The sequence below is a fragment of the Caenorhabditis briggsae genome (assembly GCF_000004555.2).
Source record: "Caenorhabditis briggsae complete genome, chrI, whole genome shotgun sequence".
In the NCBI taxonomy this organism is placed as follows: Eukaryota; Metazoa; Nematoda; class Chromadorea; order Rhabditida; family Rhabditidae; genus Caenorhabditis; species Caenorhabditis briggsae.
Window position 1 is genome coordinate 5583898 of NC_013489.2, and position 17788 is coordinate 5601685.

A 17788-nucleotide genomic window follows, 5' to 3' on the forward strand; every position below is an offset into this window, starting at 1 on the left:
GAAAACTCTCGAAAAAAAACGAAAATCGTGAGGCAAATTTTGAGGCACCAATTTCTGATCTGAATACATTTATCAACCTAATTTTCAAAGCTTTTCAGAGACGCAATTTTTATTCATTTTCACTGGTAATGAAAAACTCCCATGTACTAGAAATTATGTCAAAAGTTCCACTTTTTCTTCATAACCTTAGAAATCCATTCCTGAAACAAAAAGAAGACCTAAAATCTCGTTCTCTATTCTCTTTTCATCTCCTCCTCATTCAGTTGAATCATTCTCATCTCTCAATTCTCCTCGAGCCCTTTTGATCAATCCTGGTGCATGCTACCCGAGGATGTGCTCTTCTTTTTTCTTTTTTTTCACCCTCTTCTTTTTTATCTCTGCTCTCTCACTCTCTCGTCAAAAATTGAACACGAATTCTCTCCTATTTTCCCATCTTAACCTTCTCTCACCATCGTGTTCCTCACCCTCCCTTCTCCCAATTTTTTCTTTCTTTCTATCTTTGCGTCTCAATGTCTTCCCAGCACCATTTCTCTCTTTGGGCGCTGTCCCTTCATTCGTTTGTTTTTTTGTTCACCTCTATTGATTCAGCATAGAAACATTTTTTTTTAATTTCTAGAATGGAGGAATTCACCAGTTTACTGGATATGCTCTCTCCAGATATGGCTGATGGTCTTCTGAAACAAATGAATCCAGTTGACATGTAAGTAGTACGGTAGCACGCTAGTAAAGAAATGGGAAGTTAACTAGAATTCATTCCGATAGAGACGTTTAGAAGTTTTGAGCTGGTCCTTTTTTTTCAGAATCGAGCTATCAAATGTATCACCACAATGGGAACATGTAGTAAAATCCAATCAAACTGAAATCAAAGAGGTTCATGTCAACTTAGAAGGAATGGAATATCGTAGGTGTCCGTAAAATTAACTCTACCAATAAACAACACGCATTATTTCAGATTGGAGAGAAAAGACATGTGCGATTCTGGGAATTAAACCGGTTCAACGCAGTTTTGTACACTTTCTTTTCTATTACAGAAAGGAAGAAGAATTGAAAAAAATGTTGGAGGATCCGGAAGATCCAACTTTTGTTGAGAAAGTTTTTGATGATGAAACTTTCGTATGGTAAGTACAGAGCTGTCCAAACTGTCGACTTTGAGATCAATTATCTCGTTTCCTGTTAAAGACATCAAAAATTGTCAAATGATAAATTATTTATCATAACATTTCCAAAAATGAAAAAAATGTTAGAAAAGCACAGAAAAATTCATAGTGTTTCATTGAGTCTGCTAATTCTGTAGGCGTCTCTAATAAAACACAGTTTAGCGCCTTATTTCACTGAATGGTAGTTTATCTGGTTTAATTTTTAAATTATGGTTATGTTTATCGGTCTTTTATGTTGAAAAAAGTAAATCATTCTTATAATAATTAAATGAAGTTGCGTCTCTTTGTTTCTCTGTCAGTCTGTCCGAACACGTGGAAAAAGTTGAAATAAAATAAAAATTGACGTGACCCTTCGAATAAGACAGAGGAGCGATGCGACGAACAGTAAAAGAAACATGTTAATTTGCGCCGAAGGCGCACCAGCCAGCTGTTTGAAGCGCCGGAGGCGCGGCAAACAGACTGGTAATAAATAAATGAAGTTGCGTCTTTTTGTTTCTCCTTCAGTTTGTCCACACACGTGAGAAAACTTTGAATAAAATATCAATTGACGTGACCCTTGAGTAAGATAGAGGAGCTAAGCGACGAACAGTTAAAAACAAGGTTATATTGCGCCGAAGGCTCACCAGCCAGCTGTTTGAAGCGCCGGAGGCGCGGCAAACAGGCTGGTTATAATAAAAGGCTTCATCACAGATTCACATCTGCTGTAAATCTGCGATTTGAAAATGAATCAAGAAACAAAAGAAGGAAAGAATTCACGGGAAGATAAAAATTCATTGATTGAAAGGACCACAGATTCTTTCCTTCTTTTGTTTCTTGATCCATTTTTCAAATCACAGATTTACAGCAGATGTAAATCTGTGATCAGCAAGGAGAATGAAAAATATGAAAAGTTAATACATTTCAATCGAAAATATAAAAGCGTAAAAAATGTTTTTCTCTGGTCAAAATAAAAAATTTTGAAATTAGCCCTTTCGTATATCTTTCACAGGAACCGAGATAATTAGAGAAAATGTGGTAAACTTTTTGTAGATCTAAAGTTGCTCAATTTAAAATAAAAACAGGTAAAAGTAATAGTTTTGACCGATACTAGATTTGAGTTCAACATATTTTCTATTTTTAAGCCAAGTTCGCCAAACCAATATCCAAGTCTTCACACCAAATCCCAAACTTGCTCTTTTCAATGTGATTGATCATATGCTCCGTCTCTTCACAGGCACAATTCACATGGTGAACATTGCTGACTGTCTGCCAGTTTATGATGATATTATAATCCCGATTCTGAAAAAGAAACAAGTGAATATGTGCAAAAAGATAATGTTTCCGTTCTCCGTTGAGCCTGTATCCAATGCTCTTGCATCGAGAGTGATGGCGATTCCGAATTTGCACGCCATGGAGTGTCTTTTCAAGTTTCCTGATGACTTTCGGAGTAACAAGGTATGTCAGAAGCTGTCTTGGTGATTACTGTTAAAGTTTGTTAAATGTGCTCTTCCAATTTTTAATTTTGAAAATGCCAAATTTTTAGATTCAATTTTTTAAAAGAAGGGGGAAACTGATAAACAAAATGAATAAAATACTTCAAAGAAAAACGAAAAAAATAGGAAACATCAGCCAAAGTTTTCTTCAAGAATTCAGATGGATCAACCCTAAATGTTTTGTATTTTCAGAAAATCACAATTCCACATGTCAGAATCGGATCTTCCGCATGGATGACTCGTCACTATTTCTTGAACATGGATTGCGAAAACATAGTATTGACTGATTCGAACTTCGATGGGAAAGATATGAATGCATTTGTGAAAAACTGGTTGGAAGGAGACAACAAAAAATTGAGAAGAATGCAGCTGACTTGGTGTAATCCAGTGGACTGGAAAAGTAAATTTCAAAATCATATAATGGATGGAATCAAGGGAAACAAATGGAAACCAAAGGATAAAACCAGATCTCGATATTTCAAAATCAGAAAGTAAATGAAAACAGGGAAATCGAAAATCTAAATTAACTATTTTCAGAGGCCAAATCGATTGCTCATCTGGAATAGATATCACACGTTCAGATGGAGCATTTGCAACAATAATGAGAGACAATTACTCATTTTCCTTCGTCGTCTGGAACTATCCGGAAACAACAACTTCTTCTTCTTCTTGATTTTCACATTCACCTATTTTAATTTCAATATTCAATATTCAGTTTTTCCTCTCCATCCAAATTTTTATATATCTCGCAGTTTTTATTCTGTCTTGCAGAGAAACTCATTGCTGAACTAGAAAGTTCTCTAGATTAAGCTGTTCTGCTTCTCTTGTACATATGCCTTTCTAAAAAAATAAAATTGTCGAAAGTCAGATTTCAGATAGCAAGCTATTCTATATGCTTGTATAAAAAATCGGAGCTGGGAAAGAGACAAGCTTGTGGGCTTGGCCAACGGTCCCCATAATGAAGTCCACTGTAACCTAAAATGTTCGGATTTTTCGAAACTTTTGTGTTGAAAACCTTTAAACAACGAAAAATATAAATTTTCAAAATCTAAAAATTACATAAAAGCAATTTTTAGGCAACCTGCAAATCATTAAAACTGTGTTCTGCACAATCTTTATTCTATCGATTTAGCTATGTTTCGGCAACACACAAATTGCAATAACTGATAAGAGTTTGTTTCAAATGGTTGTATTCTTGTTCTGTAACATCGAAAGTTTAAACTATGAGTGCTCCATCAAGAGTTATTGAATTGACACCTGAAGTGGGTTGGTTTCTTAATCCTATATATCAACTTTTCCATTTTCAGGACCATGATTTGTGTCAGACTGAGGACAAAAAGATTCCCCGTCAATCGAAATATCCAAGAAGAAATAATGGAATTCATCAAGAAGAAATTACTTGATTCTATTGAACTGCAGCAATTCTTGGTCAGCAGAGAAATTGATTTTCATGAAAAGTAAGATCCTAATATTTGCATAATAATAATAAAGAACTGAATTCTCAGATACATTGATTCTTTGGCAAATCGAGATGATCACAGAAACTACAACAATCATAATGATCTGGAAGAACATGGAAGAAATGAGTGATGAGGACAAAGAAAAAACTCTCAATTACTGTAGAACTCAGTTGATTGGATTGAAGAAAAGATTGGAATGTTTGGGAAGAAGAGAACAAAAAGCTTGTGATTATTTGAGTTCTCCAATTCGACAACTCAATATTTTGTGTTCTTCGGAAACTGAAAATTTAAATATTTTGTTTTGCCTCGTTTATTATGCTTGTACCAGCAAGCTAGTGCGCCTTCGGCGCAATTCAATCTATTTTCTTTTCTCTCATAAAAGACGTCTTAATAACACTAACAATCATTTTTCAATTAACGACGAGAGATTGCCAACTGTTCAGAGGATTCGTGATTTGAGAGTCATTCTCAATTCGTCACTGACCTTCTCTGACCACTTCGCTACCACACTCCGGAAAGCACACCAACGGATTAACATTTTCTTTAATGTTCTCCGCCGGTCTAAAATGGATATTTTCGTAAAATGTTTTGTCATCTACATTCGCCCCATTCTTGAGTATGGTACAATTGTTTTCTCCCCCGTCCTCAAGGAGCAAATCAAGCTTCTTGAAGGCGTCCAAAAGTCATTCCTGTTCCGATGTTACAAGAAGTTCAACTATACCTATATATCCTACTTTGATTGTTTCCGTGATCACAATTTAGAATCCTTAGAGTTCCGTCGACTTCTATCCGATCTAGTTTTTATGTATAAAACTCTCGTTTCCCGGGAAATTGCAGTTGCCCATTGTCCCGTTTGTCCCGCATTGTCCCATTCATTGTCCCGTTTCATCATAATCATCTAAGACGCCACCCATATTACATTCGCTGTACATTAAAAAATGCTTCAAAACTTTCTGCTCAATTTCTTACTCTCCGTATTATATCCTGCTGGAACTCGCTTCCAAAAACCATGTTCCCACCCTTGATTTCATCCATCTCTTTTAAAACTAATTTAAGTCATGTTAATTTATCTTCTTTCCTGTTCCTAGACGAACATAATTTCTAACTCATTTTTTTAATTTGTAACACATTGATTTTATAAGTGACTGATAGTCCTGAATCAAATAAATTATTATTATTATGTTCGTCGCTTTGTTTCTCACTTTTTCTAAAAGGGTCACGTAAATATATACGTACTTTTCAATTTTTCAAAGGTCCACAGCCTGACATGAGGACGGACAAACGCCTCTAGCGTTTTATTAATAAGGAAGATTAAAAAATCGGAGGCGTGGAAGGGAAAATATTGTACCTGAACTACCGTAGTTAGCAAATGTTTTTTACTTCCAAATTGTTAGTTTTCTCGGTTTTCTACCGTTTCTTTTTTAGATTTACAAAAATGTTTTCTTTCGACTTATTTTCCTGGATGTTTCCAACACAAAAGTTGTCAAACGCAATATTATTCTGGTACAAAAAAATCAGTGGGAGAGAAACGCCGGCTGTCGGGGCTGAAGGTCCCACGGCGACAGCTACAGTAACCTAAAAATATTTTTGTTCGCCGAATTTATCCCGATTTTCGTGCGTTTTCATTCAAATGTTCACTATCAAAATTTGTATTTTACGGCTTTTTTTGAAGAAAAATAACAATAAGATCGACAGAAAGCAGTGAAAATCAAGAAAATTAATCCTCAAAATGAACATATTTTTAGGTTTCGGCAGTTGTCGTAGTAGGACCTTCGGCCACGGTCACCGGCGTTTCTCTCCCACAACTCCGATTTTTTGTACCAAGTTTATAGTAATAGAAAAATAAGTCAGTCAATTTTAAGTTACGGTGGCTTTCGTTAAGGGGAACATTGGCCACGCCCACAAGCTTTCCTTTTCCACATTTCCAACTTTGTAAAATACATACACAACAGTTTAATTTAATCATAATTCATTTATTGTCAATACACACATTATACATCTATTCACAGTATTTTATTTTGTTTAAAAGTATTAGGAACTGGTCTCTTTATCATCGTCGATACTGCTGAAGTCGAAGGTAGTCTCATGGCTTTCAACTTCTGTGTCATACGGATTCACGTCTTCCGATTCACGAAGCTCTGCGTAATCTTCCTCGATAGACTCTGTAGTTTCATTGATGTCTTCATGAGATTTATCGCCGAGAGTGGTTTCTTCTGCTTCTTCTTCTTCCTCAAATCTCTCCAACATTTCTCCAGTGGCCCTCGCCATTTCTTCAGTCACCCAAATCTGTTGCTCCGATTCTGGAGTTCCGCAGTTTTCCATCGTCTCCACAGTGACCTAGAAACAAAAAAGTTTATGACATTCGATTTCAGATATTAAGATTTCACCTTATAGACTGTTTTTGTCGGTGGCCCTTTCAGCACCCATTTTATATCCGCTTCCGAATATCTCGCCTCTTTCTTGAATTCGTGCAAACTGAAATTTAAAAAAAACAGTTGAAACACAAACTTCGTGATGTTACCTGAGACGCTTGTGAATTTTAAGTATCCAAAGTGGTCGTGGATCACTTCGACGCGAATTGCTTACCATTTTCTACTATCCGAAAACGAGAGAAATAAAACTTTTAATTTGATTTTCGAATTGGGTTTTCGAGGAATTCGCGGCATGTCGAGAAGGTCAAAAAGCTTTGGCGCAGAAAATTGATGTTGTGGACCTATATTTGTGACATAAATAAAATGTTGAATCTTGAAATTTTATGGAAATTGATTTGTGATATAAAATAGTAACAACCGGCTCTAGAAATCAATAAAACAGAATTGAAAGAAACTTTAAGAACGAGGGGCATCATATAAAAGTACAATAAAAATAAAGTTAATGAATATGTTAGATGTAGATGAATTTAGCGCCACGATGTGAAAGACGTATTTTTGTTGGCATTCGTCGAAGCTCCTCCTCCGAAAATTGAACTAGCTGGAGCCGTCGTTTTTGCTCCTCCTCCGAAGATAGAGCTGCCAGTTTGTGGAGCAGCAGCCGCGGCACCTCCTCCGAACAATGACGATGTTTGCTGGCCTGTTGCAAACTGAGCGAATCCACCACCGGCTGGGGCACTTGGTGTTGATGAAACTGCTCCACCGAAGATTGAAGCATTTTTACTCAATCCACTTGCCGGTGCTGCACCTCCTCCAAACGGCTTAGCTCCAAATACTGGCTGAGATCCGAACTTGGGGGCGCCGCCAAAAACAGAAGACGAAGTTGTTGATGTTGCCGGCTGTTGAGATGCTCCACCAGTCGAAAATGAGAAGGAAGGCTGTAAGAAGAAATTTAGGGAAAAATCATACAACTGTATTTGATTACCTTCTGTTGCTGTTGTGATGGTTGTTGAGCATTTCCACCGCCAAAAAGCCAAGAATTATTTGAAGCAGTACCAGTTGAAGCCTTAGGAGCGAAGGGATTGTTTCCGGTATTCGAACTGATAGCGTTTCCAGAGCTCCCGAGACCACTCATAAATCCTCCTGGTCCACCACCATTTACCATCGAGTCATCTTCCATTCCGTCATCAACATTCGGTACAGTTGGAGCAGTTACTGATGATCCGAAAGCGGACGATGTCTGAGCTGGAGCACCCCCTCCGAATGCACCGAATCCTGTTGATTTCGCTGGTGGGGCTGATGAACCAGTATTGAATGAAAATGAAACAGATGAAGTAGCTGGAGTGAGATTTTGAGCTTGTGCTGGCTGAGCCGATCCCTTTCCGAAGCTTCCAAATGGAGAATTAGTCGTTTTAGCGCCACCTCCAAAAATGCTTGAAGTATTTCCAGAAGCCACTGGAGTAGCCGTAGCAGCTCCACCAAAGATACTTGAAGAATTGGTTGAAGCAGGAGATTGTGTCCCGAATTCGCCACCAAAAATAGAAGGTGTTGAAGTGATTGATTTAGGAGTTGAGTTGAAAGCTAAATAAAAATAAATTCGAAATATATTTCCTACTGAAAGACTTACAGAAACTAGGAGCTTTTGGAGTGAGATCTGTTTTAGGCTCAGTGGCTGGAGGACTTGTTGTGACTGTAGGAGCTGGTGCCTCAACTTTTGGAGTTACATTAACTGGTTCCACTGGCTTGGGTTGCTCTTGCTTAACAACTGGTTCTTCTTTCGGCGTTTCAACTTTCCCAGTTGGAACTTTGACATCATCCGACTCCTGTTGCTTTTCTTCCACTTTCTTCACATTGGGAAGCTTTGTTTCCTCGTTTTTATTCGCTTCAGTGATCCCTTCTTTTTCTTCTTTTGGACTGATGTTCAAGGAGGAATTCAAAAGCGAACTACTTCCAGCTGTTGGTAATGGAGATGTTCCAGCTGATACTGGTGGAGCTTTCGGAGCTGTTGAACCAAAAAGACTCCCCGAGAAAATAGAAGAGGAAGTTGAAAGTGGGGCTGGAGTTTTTTGATCTTTGACTTCCTCTTTCATAGTAGCTACTTTCGGTGTAGCAATAGCTGGAACAGCTGTCGTCTTAGTTGTCTTCGGGAGAGAAGTCACTGGAGCTGTTGTAACTGGTTTCGCTGGGGATTCTACAGTCACAACTACGGTTTTTACTACTGGTGGTTCGTCAGCTTGCGTCGCGGCGTCTGCTTTTCTCGGTGGAGTTACATCTGCCGTGGTGAACAATGACGATGTTGGAATTACTCGTCTTGGAGTCATACTCAATTTCAGAATAGCATTTGACAGGTTCGAAGTGTCAAGTTCTTCCAATTTTTTAGTTTTTGGGTCATCCGCCTTCTTGTAAGACTCTATGATCACATTCCTTGTTTTCACTGGACCTTTTTTCTGTACCCTTGAAACTAGTAGTTGTCTGGCTTTTACGATTTCAGAGTCGCTCATTTTTCCACGTTGTGGAGCATTTTCTGCAGGAATGCATATTTCGGATGGTTGTGCCAAAGTGGCATTGGCGTTCTTTTTCATATCAGGTCCTTTGGAAATTTCTCGTTTGAAACGTACGAAATCCAATTCAGTTCGTTGAATACGTTCGCGGGTGTCTAAGATGATTTTGGTTACGTTACGCATGACTTTTAGAGCGATTTCCGACTCGGCACCATGGCGAAGCTGATTGAGATTCGAGTTATATCGAAAAGGGGGTAGAACAGCTTGCTTCCGAAGAGATTCCTGTAAAAAACAATAAAATGATTTATCTAGGGGAAAAATGAATTGCCTTTTCAGCCAAGTTTGTTCTCAACTTCTTGATCTTTTCACAACACTCCTCGTACTTTCCATTCAATAAATCAGCAGTTGTTTCTAGTTTATTGAATCTCATCATTTTCTCTGTTTCGGACATGCTTCGGAGCTTTTCCAGAACTCGCTCACCGTCATCAACGCCAGCAACCAATTCCATTTTTTCGTCAATTTCAAAATCCATCTCTTTTACCGTATGTTGAGTTCTATCCGACATTCGTTCTATTAATACAATCAGGTTCCTCAGTTCATCCATCACTTCTTTTGAATCTTCTAAAGATGCTTGAACCACTTCCGCGCATTCCATAACACAGTTTTTCATTTTTCCCACAGCAAATGACATTTTCATGATGGAATCTTTCGTAGACGTCATCATCAAATTGATCTTGCTGACACGATCAAGTAATATTTTTTTCTTAGCTGCCAGCGCTTCAGCATTCTTGTTTTCAAGAGCTTTCAGATCTTCTGCAGTAGAAGAAGCCGGTGTGAGTGTGGTAACCGGAACTAGTTTCGATTGAGGGGCAGGCGTCGTTGGGGTAGCTTCAGGAGCCGCTGTGTTAGCTGGAGGTGATATCTTGCTGCCGCCAAACAACATGGAAGCAGTCGGTGTTGATCCCAGAGCCGTAGTCGGTGTTGATCCCAGAAGAGCATCTGCTGGCTTCGGTGTAGACAGTGGTGTACCAAAAATGTTGGATTTTGGAGTTGGAGCGACAGATTCCAACTTGGGTTTTTGCTCGAAAATTGTAGATGGCTGTGCTGTCGGAATCTGGGCGGGCGAAGCTGAGGAAGCATTTGAAGAAGTGGAAACAGCTTGAGTCAGCTGTAATTTGGCCAATCCGGTAACACCAATACTCTGACTTTCACTGAAAATAAATCATCGATAAACTTGTAATTATCGATAAAACTCACATTTGACAAAGCTTATGTGCTGTGACGGTGCTTATGACATGATGAACGGTGAGCACTCCGTCGTTGGTGAGACACAAAACAAGTGGAGATGGACGATGCTTCCGAGACCCATCCTGTTCTGAAAATGAAATGATGTAAATAGAGACATGGTGTGATCGTACCTAACGATACTTCTTCTGCCATAGATCTGTCAATTGTTAGTCCAATCGGAACAGTGTCTTTGCCACTCGCTGTGGTTGGCAAGTAGATTCCTTCTCCTTCCACAGGAACCCAAGTTTGCCACTCGTCTCTTTTACCCACAGTAGCGATTTCACTTGTTTTTGAGTTTCCAACAATCACAACATTCCAGTCAACTAGTAATTGAGAAGCAGGGAAGAGGAAAGCAGGGAAGGTCCACTTTGAAGAGGAATAAGAGAGCTCATGGTATTGCATCCATTCAGTGGGTTTGTCTTTCTTACATCTCATCAGATACGCGTCATGATCCGTTCCTCTTTCAAAAGAAACAAGCCATTCAGTAGTTGCAAGCCAGCATAGGCCAGTTACTTTTCCATAAGCGGGAGTGTGTTTTGGTCCAGCCTGACTTCTAACAACATCCAGCTCCGGCTTCAATTGTACGATTTTTCCTAACGAGTCTCCAATCGTTAGTTGTTTTCCCTTCGGGCTCCAACTGATCGCAGTAGTGATAGCTCCAAGTTTCCCGATTCCAATGAGTTTTTGACTGGATGGATTTTTAACATCGATCTTTGCAACCATTATACTTCTATCGGTAGATGAAGCTGCGAACGTATCCGGAAACGCAGGATTCCATTCAAAACAACTTCCTTGGTTGACTTGTTCTGTACCAACACGTGTTGAGCAGATTGGTTTGAACGGAACAGAACTGACAGCTGAGCAGAGAGATTTTATATCGAATACATCTACAGAAACATCATTGTTTCTAGTTTGTAAAACTGCCAGCAGTGTGCCGTCAGAGTTGACTCCCATATCGTTAATCTCTTCAACTCCGTGTAGTCCGATAGATTTGGCAGAAAGATCCGTCACTTCAACAATCATGTTCTCCCGAGTTACTTTGTAACTGAGTAGACTTTTCGTAGGAAAACATAACAGCTGAAAACATGAGTTATAAATCACTGTTCTAATTTTAGGGATATTCACCTGGTTAGTGCCTACAAGAGCAAACGTCACTCCGAGTTGTGAAGACGTAGCAAGACGATTTCTGATTGTTTTTCCAGCAGGAACTGTGTCAACCTTCTCGGAGAATATCCTGAACTTTCTACACGTGTGGTAGTAGAAGTCGGTGACCTGAGACACATCCTGCGCCACTTCATCGGTCGCCATTACTGAAAAGAAGAAGATTATTTGAAGATAAGTGACTGAAATGGCTGATCCACTAGCGACACAAGTGAAACCGCCAGCAGCACCGGTGGATAATGCAAAACTGCTTGCTGATTTGAAAATCAAGCTGATGCACATGAAAAGAGGTCTACTCGGACTAAAACAAGAGCTTAAAAACCGAATGGAACTATGGGAGGCTGCTCTGGAAGATATCGAGAATTTGGAAGGAATGGTTCGGAAATTTGTAAAAAAATTTTCTTCCTAACAAAGAACTGGTTTCAGGCAAACGAAGCTAAAGCGAATTTTAAGAAGCAAAAGGATGACATGAAGGCGGAAAAGAAAACGGGTCCGAAAAAATCGAAGGATGAAGACAAAAAAGATGAGAAGGTGGACGATGGTATGGATGACCAGAAAAATCCGGAAGAAGAAAAAAAGACCAGCAATGAGAAAAAGGACGACAACGACAAGAAGAAAGATATTTGATAACCTATTTGATTATTTAATACATAAATCGTTTCTATAAAGTCTCAGAGATTCGACGGGAGAAAACTGGGAGAGAAAGGGGGTCTGGCGAAAACGCCGAGAGAACCAGGTTCGAACGGCTGCAAAGCTGCTAAAATAGGCGCACCTGTAAAGGAGGAGCGTCGTTGGCAAAAACAGTTTTTTGTAATTTATAATATTCAAAGTTTTATTCATGCATATGTTCTATTTATGTTTACGGCTTCTATAGAATACTGCGATTTTTATGACCGACAAAAAAAACGACGATTTTGAGAATTTCGAATTCGGAGAGAGCTCTGCAGGTAACATTTTTTCCGTCTTTTTCAGCGTTGAATGGTTTTGTAAAAACTATGAAAGAGATAACCGAAAAAGGAAGAAGAGATCGATAAATTGCTCTCACCTCAATTTACACTATTTCAAAAGCTCTGAGTTTCGGAAATCGCGGCTTGTAGTGAGCAGGTTAGTCTGGAAATCTAGTGACAAAAAACATGCGTGAAATTGCAGGCTTTCAATGGAATAAAGAAAACTTTCAATGGAATAAAGAAGTTATGACTCAATCAAAACGATTTAAATATATCGGGATTAATTATATAAAATGAGTTATCTAATGAATGGATTTTGACGCGGCATTCTCAGTACGGTAATTATGTACATGGCTGTTGAACTCATCCGCTTAAATAGCGAAGTTGGTTCGTCATGCCGGAAAATTCGTTTATGATCTAAATACTGTTAAGAGGGTTTCCAGAAGAGTATACAAATGAACTTCTCAGGAGTCGCTTTTCTCGTCATTGTTCCTAAATATTGCGAGAAACATTCGGTGAAAGTTTGCCGTTTAGTGCAAAATCTCTCGGATAACGTCACTCGGAATCAACATGGAAAACTTGGGAACCTTACGTTGTCAGGAAAGATAGAGAATATCTCGATTTACTGAAAACGATGAGTTCAGTGTAGGCTTTGAGTGAGTTTATTGACAACATCACATAATTAAAAACCTTGTTCTTTCAGTTGAATCGTCTTTGATTTCATAAAGAATATTCATCCTATCTACAACCCCAAGCCTATGATGATTGAAAGAGAAATTACAAACCTGTAAACAATGAAAAGCTAAAGAATTCGAATTGGGATTTTATTTTCTGAAGAACTGAAAGAAAGTGCATTTAGCTTGCACTAAGAAGCGAAGAAGATAACTTATTAAATGAATCTCAAGGAAGAGTACACATCGTCCGCTAGAGGACATAAATGTACTATGAACAAAACGGTATGAACACTTCCCTTTTGCAGACTTATGACCTATATCTCATTCCAGAGCTCCAGTCGCCATAATGCTACAAGCTGCAAAAATACGAGAGCACTAAAGAAGGTTTGCAGGAGAGTTCCGGATATCGTGATTCACTTCGAAGTTCTGAATACTGCGATACCGGAGCTGAGAATAAGAAGTTAGCTCACATTTCAATACAATACATTTCATGAGGTTATTTTTTTACTTTTTAGTTATTTATACTTATATTCTTCCTATTCATTCGATTCAATAAATATTTTTGTTAATTAGTTTGATTTGATTGTTAAATAAGGGGCGAAAATTTAAATTCCACTAAACTGCGCGCGCAAACGACACTCCGCCGCTCGTTCGAACCAAGAGAGAAGCTGCAGAGAACACAGTGACATATCTGTTCGACCCAAAACCTCTCCCAGTTCGAACCGATATCTCTCCCAGTTTTCTCCCGTCGAATCTCTGAGGTTTTCCTCATTTTTCAAGATTTATTTCATAAATGCGAAATTTCGAAAATGCGCCAACGCACCGAAAAGGTGTCATACCACTGGAAACGCGCAAACAACGCCGGCGAAAAATTTCGCAAGACTGCAGCTGAATTCGCCGCTTTTCGTCTAGAATCTCTGTCGGTTTCTATTTCTGAAATTCGGCGACAATGGCTCCAAAAGGACCGACTCCCGATAAAGCTAGATTGGGACTGCCTGATAGATGGCTACATTGTCCAAAAACGGGAACGGTTCGTGAAAAGTGTGATTTGAGTGATTCTTACACATTTTTCTTACAGATTGTGAATGATTTGTTTTTTCCATTCAAAACACCACTCTGTAAAATGTATGATCAGCAGATTCCCGAGCGGAAATGGAAATTTAGTCCAGCAGACGTCTTTTCAAGCCCATTTCTAAATGGCCGTAGAATAGGATTGTGGATTGACCTTACCAATACAGATCGATATTATTTTCCGGACGAAGTGAGACAATGATTCGTGTGCAACAAACATGGATTGATTCAATTTTAGGTCACAGAAAAATCATGTAGATATGTAAAAATGGCGATGGCTGGTCGTGGAATGTCTCCTACTAAAGAGGAAACCGACACATTCATTAAGATCGTCACAGAATTTCATGAGAAAAATGCAGATCTTTTAGTGGGTCTTCATTGCACACACGGATTCAACAGAACAGGATTCTTAATCGCCGCCTATTTGTTTCAAGTAAATGTACGGACATGTAATTAAAAAGTATTATCTCGGTCGGAGAAAAAAGAGTTTAGAGTCAGGTGTATGCGAACATCACATATAAGCTCGAGACGCTGACAAATTGTCTCTGCTTCTGAACCTTTTTTCTCAGACAGTCATAATATTTTGAAAAGAAAATTTTTCTCAGGAGTACGGTCTGGATGCCGCAATCCGTGAGTTTGCTGAAAATCGTCAAGGAGGAATCTATAAACAAGACTACATCGATGACCTATATACACGTTATGAACCGCTAGAAGATGAGAGAGTAATGGCTCCAGAAAAGCCTGATTGGGAGCGAGAACATCACTACACTGATGGATCAAATCAAAACAACAACGGCACAGCTTCAAGCAGCCAAGCTAATTTTGCAAATGGTTTTCCACTTCTTATTTCCTACTTTTTATCTAAAACTTATCAATATTCAGGAAACGGGAATCAAAGCGCTAGCAGTAGTAATGGTAAAAACAATGGTGCCGGTGTAAAACAGTTCATGGACGGACTAGTGAAGGGAGCAAGACATGTTGAAGATCCGGGGAAGAAAAGTATACTACAAGCAAAGGTACTCATTGCATTGAATGAAATTCATAAAATGCCATTTCAGATACAAGAACTATGCAAATGGTCAAAACAAGGATTTCCCGGGCTCCAACCAGTATCATTAAGTCGAGACAACATCAATTGCTTTGAGAAAGAACCTTACATGGTGTCATGGAAAGCCGACGGAATGAGGTTACACTTACAAATATTCACCGAAAATTAGAAAAAAATTCAGGTACATCGTTTATATTAATGATGGCGAGGTCTACGCATTTGATCGTGACAACGAGGTGTTTGAAATTGATAACTTAGATTTTGTGAACAATGATGGATCACCACTTAAAGGAACAGTTGTCGACACTGAAGTCATCATTGACAAGGTTGAAACATCCTCACAATAATATTATTTTGAAGAGAAAATTTCAGGTAGAAGAGCATGGTATTCTTCGTGATCATCCTCGAATGCTAATTTACGATGTTATGAGAATTGGGGTACGTTCCATAGAGGCTTGGTCGGAGTCGGATAATCGGATATCCGATTATCCGAGTTTTTCGGATGATTTCGGATAAGTTATCCTACGGATAAATATCCGACATTATTCTTCGGATGAATTCTCCGACGGAGAATCCTCCGGAAAATTTTATTAATTATTTGGAGAAATTATCCGACGGAGAATTGTCCGAGCTTTTTTCCCGGATACACTCGGATAATTTCGGACAATTTCTCCGACAGAGGCATAAATCTTCCGAAAGTTAAGCAATAAGTTAGACCAAAATATCGCTTCCTGCAGTATTAAAGATGTTAGTTTTGCCCTTTTAGTTGTTATTAATGTTGCTGCTCATCGGAAAGTTGTGTTTTTTTGTCGCTCGCCTCGATTAAAGGCCAAAAAACCTTTTATCCGAAATACTCCGAAATTATCCGAAGAAAAGTCGGAGAAAAACTCGTGTATCCGATTCTCCGAAAACTTTTATCCGACCAAGCCTGGTTCGATATCTAGCTCGAATTCCATTTTGGTTTCGATTTTCAGGGATTCAATGTAATGAAGGAGCCGTTTTCTAAGCGATTCAAAATCATTTCTACTGAAATTATCGATAAAAGAGACGCTGGATTCAGAAGTGGAAAGTTGCGTCGGGAACGGCAAACTATGTCTGTCAGGAGAAAAGACTTCTATGTTCTCGAGACCACATGGAAATTATTTGAAAGAAAATTCGTAAAAAATGTTGGACACGAAATTGACGGACTCATTTTTCAGCCAACTGACAGAGTATGTTCGATATGTGGTTTACTAACACAAAATGAATGTTTTTCAGCAATATGAGACTGGAAGATGTGACAAAGTTTTGAAATGGAAACCCCCATCCCACAACTCTGTTGATTTCCTTCTGAAAATAACCAAGTGAGTGTTACATTATCATTCCGGTTAATATCGGTGTGCTCAGAGTATGTCGCGAGGGAATGCTTCCTGAATGGACTGGACATTTATTCGTTCAAAACCAGAGAGAACCATTTGGGTCGATGAAAGCGACAGCATCCCTCAGACAATATGATGGCAAAATCATTGAATGCACGTTAAAAGTGAACGAGCGGGGACAAGTAAGACATTACATAATAAAATTTTTTTCAATTCAATTTTGTAGGCAACGGAATGGGTGTTCATGCGAGAACGTACTGATAAATCTCTTCCCAACGGACTGCGAACTGCTCAAAATGTTTTGGACACAATGCTTCGTCCAGTCACAGAAGAATATTTGCTCGGGTACATTATTCAAATTAATTCGTCGGAATAAAACTGTCTTCCAGCTCCATCAACCACGCACTTCGTGTTCTGGATGCCAGAAAGAGAGAACATCTTTCACATGAAGGACACTCTGATCCCAAACGGCCAAGAGTCCAATGATTGATCAAATAATTCCATTTTTCATGCCAGTTTCGATGTTTTTTTCCTATTCTAGACACTCAAATTTCTTCAATTCTACGGTTCTCCACATCTGAACTCAGCAGTGTATTTTTACTGACTTAATTCTCATTTTATAATAGAACTCCTGCTTTTCGAATGATATGAAACTAGTTAATTATCTTTTTTCTGAAGTGTTTATTATGATATTTAGTTGCATCAACGTAAAAGAGGTTCAACAAAGTTCAGACTCCTTTCAATTGGGATCAAGGTGGAATTGTAGGGAAATTGCGTCGAAATCGTACTGCTCGGTGTTTCCGACACGAGGAAGTGGTCGGTTTTGAGCAGCAGTGAAGCTGAAAATAACATTCAAATTTTGGAGAATCGTTTATTCAACTTACGTAGCATATGATGGGAACAATTTAGTCCATAGATTGGCCGTATGTTCAGCTGCCCAAAACGGCTCTAGGACTGGGAATCGGAAGTTTTGAATTCGAATCGTGATGAACATGCTGACAATCAAATGCTGAAACTCTTCGTTTGTTTCAAAAATATGATCGTCATTCTGAAACAAGTAAACCAGTGGCTCCGAGTTTTCAGGTCTCCATGGAGCTAATCCAAACGCCAACCTGGGCACCCAATTATGATCTCCTCGAATTTCTTCGGCGTATTTTGAAATAGCTTCCTTGAATGCTTCGAATTCCTCACGCTCTACCTGCAGAAGAGTAAAATTATTTTTTGAATTCCCCCGCTTTTTTGCAACCCAATGGCGCAAGGTCGTCGCTGGCGCATTTCTAGTC

At 38.9% G+C, this 17788-nt stretch overlaps 6 protein-coding genes across 6 annotated transcripts; 3 read left to right on the forward strand and 3 right to left on the reverse strand.

Moving 5' to 3' along the window:
* Window positions 1-617: 617 nt before the first annotated feature.
* CBG03766 lies at window positions 618-3302 on the forward strand (the record flags this gene model as incomplete). The annotated part of the gene is made up of 6 exons (XM_002639171.1): window positions 618-700; window positions 801-901; window positions 953-1118; window positions 2279-2591; window positions 2822-3120; window positions 3167-3302. The coding sequence occupies 6 exons, from the start codon at window positions 618-620 to the stop codon at window positions 3300-3302; spliced, it is 1098 nt and encodes a 365-aa protein (XP_002639217.1).
* A 2818-nt stretch (window positions 3303-6120) lies between these two features.
* Cbr-lab-1 lies at window positions 6121-6678 on the reverse strand (the record flags this gene model as incomplete). The annotated part of the gene is made up of 3 exons (XM_002639170.1): window positions 6121-6426; window positions 6477-6564; window positions 6611-6678. The coding sequence occupies 3 exons, from the start codon at window positions 6676-6678 to the stop codon at window positions 6121-6123; spliced, it is 462 nt and encodes a 153-aa protein (XP_002639216.1).
* A 310-nt stretch (window positions 6679-6988) lies between these two features.
* On the reverse strand, window positions 6989-11554 carry Cbr-npp-14 (the record flags this gene model as incomplete). The annotated part of the gene is made up of 6 exons (XM_045235418.1): window positions 6989-7396; window positions 7444-8039; window positions 8086-9241; window positions 9288-10170; window positions 10217-10334; window positions 10378-11554. 6 exons carry the CDS (start codon window positions 11552-11554, stop codon window positions 6989-6991), a joined length of 4338 nt encoding a protein of 1445 aa, XP_045092481.1.
* Window positions 11555-11732: 178 nt separating this feature from the next.
* Window positions 11733-12034, forward strand: CBG03762 (the record flags this gene model as incomplete). The annotated part of the gene is made up of 2 exons (XM_002639168.2): window positions 11733-11783; window positions 11834-12034. 2 exons carry the CDS (start codon window positions 11733-11735, stop codon window positions 12032-12034), a joined length of 252 nt encoding a protein of 83 aa, XP_002639214.2.
* A 1943-nt stretch (window positions 12035-13977) lies between these two features.
* On the forward strand, window positions 13978-16991 carry CBG03761 (the record flags this gene model as incomplete). Its single annotated transcript, XM_045235425.1, has 11 exons — window positions 13978-14058; window positions 14107-14289; window positions 14338-14538; window positions 14705-15285; window positions 15329-15473; window positions 15520-15585; window positions 16122-16358; window positions 16405-16490; window positions 16534-16687; window positions 16732-16850; window positions 16895-16991. 11 exons carry the CDS (start codon window positions 13978-13980, stop codon window positions 16989-16991), a joined length of 1950 nt encoding a protein of 649 aa, XP_045092480.1.
* A 253-nt stretch (window positions 16992-17244) lies between these two features.
* Window positions 17245-17499, reverse strand: CBG03760 (the record flags this gene model as incomplete). Its single annotated transcript, XM_002639166.2, has 2 exons — window positions 17245-17344; window positions 17390-17499. 2 exons carry the CDS (start codon window positions 17497-17499, stop codon window positions 17245-17247), a joined length of 210 nt encoding a protein of 69 aa, XP_002639212.2.
* Between the last annotated feature and the right edge of the window lie 289 nt (window positions 17500-17788).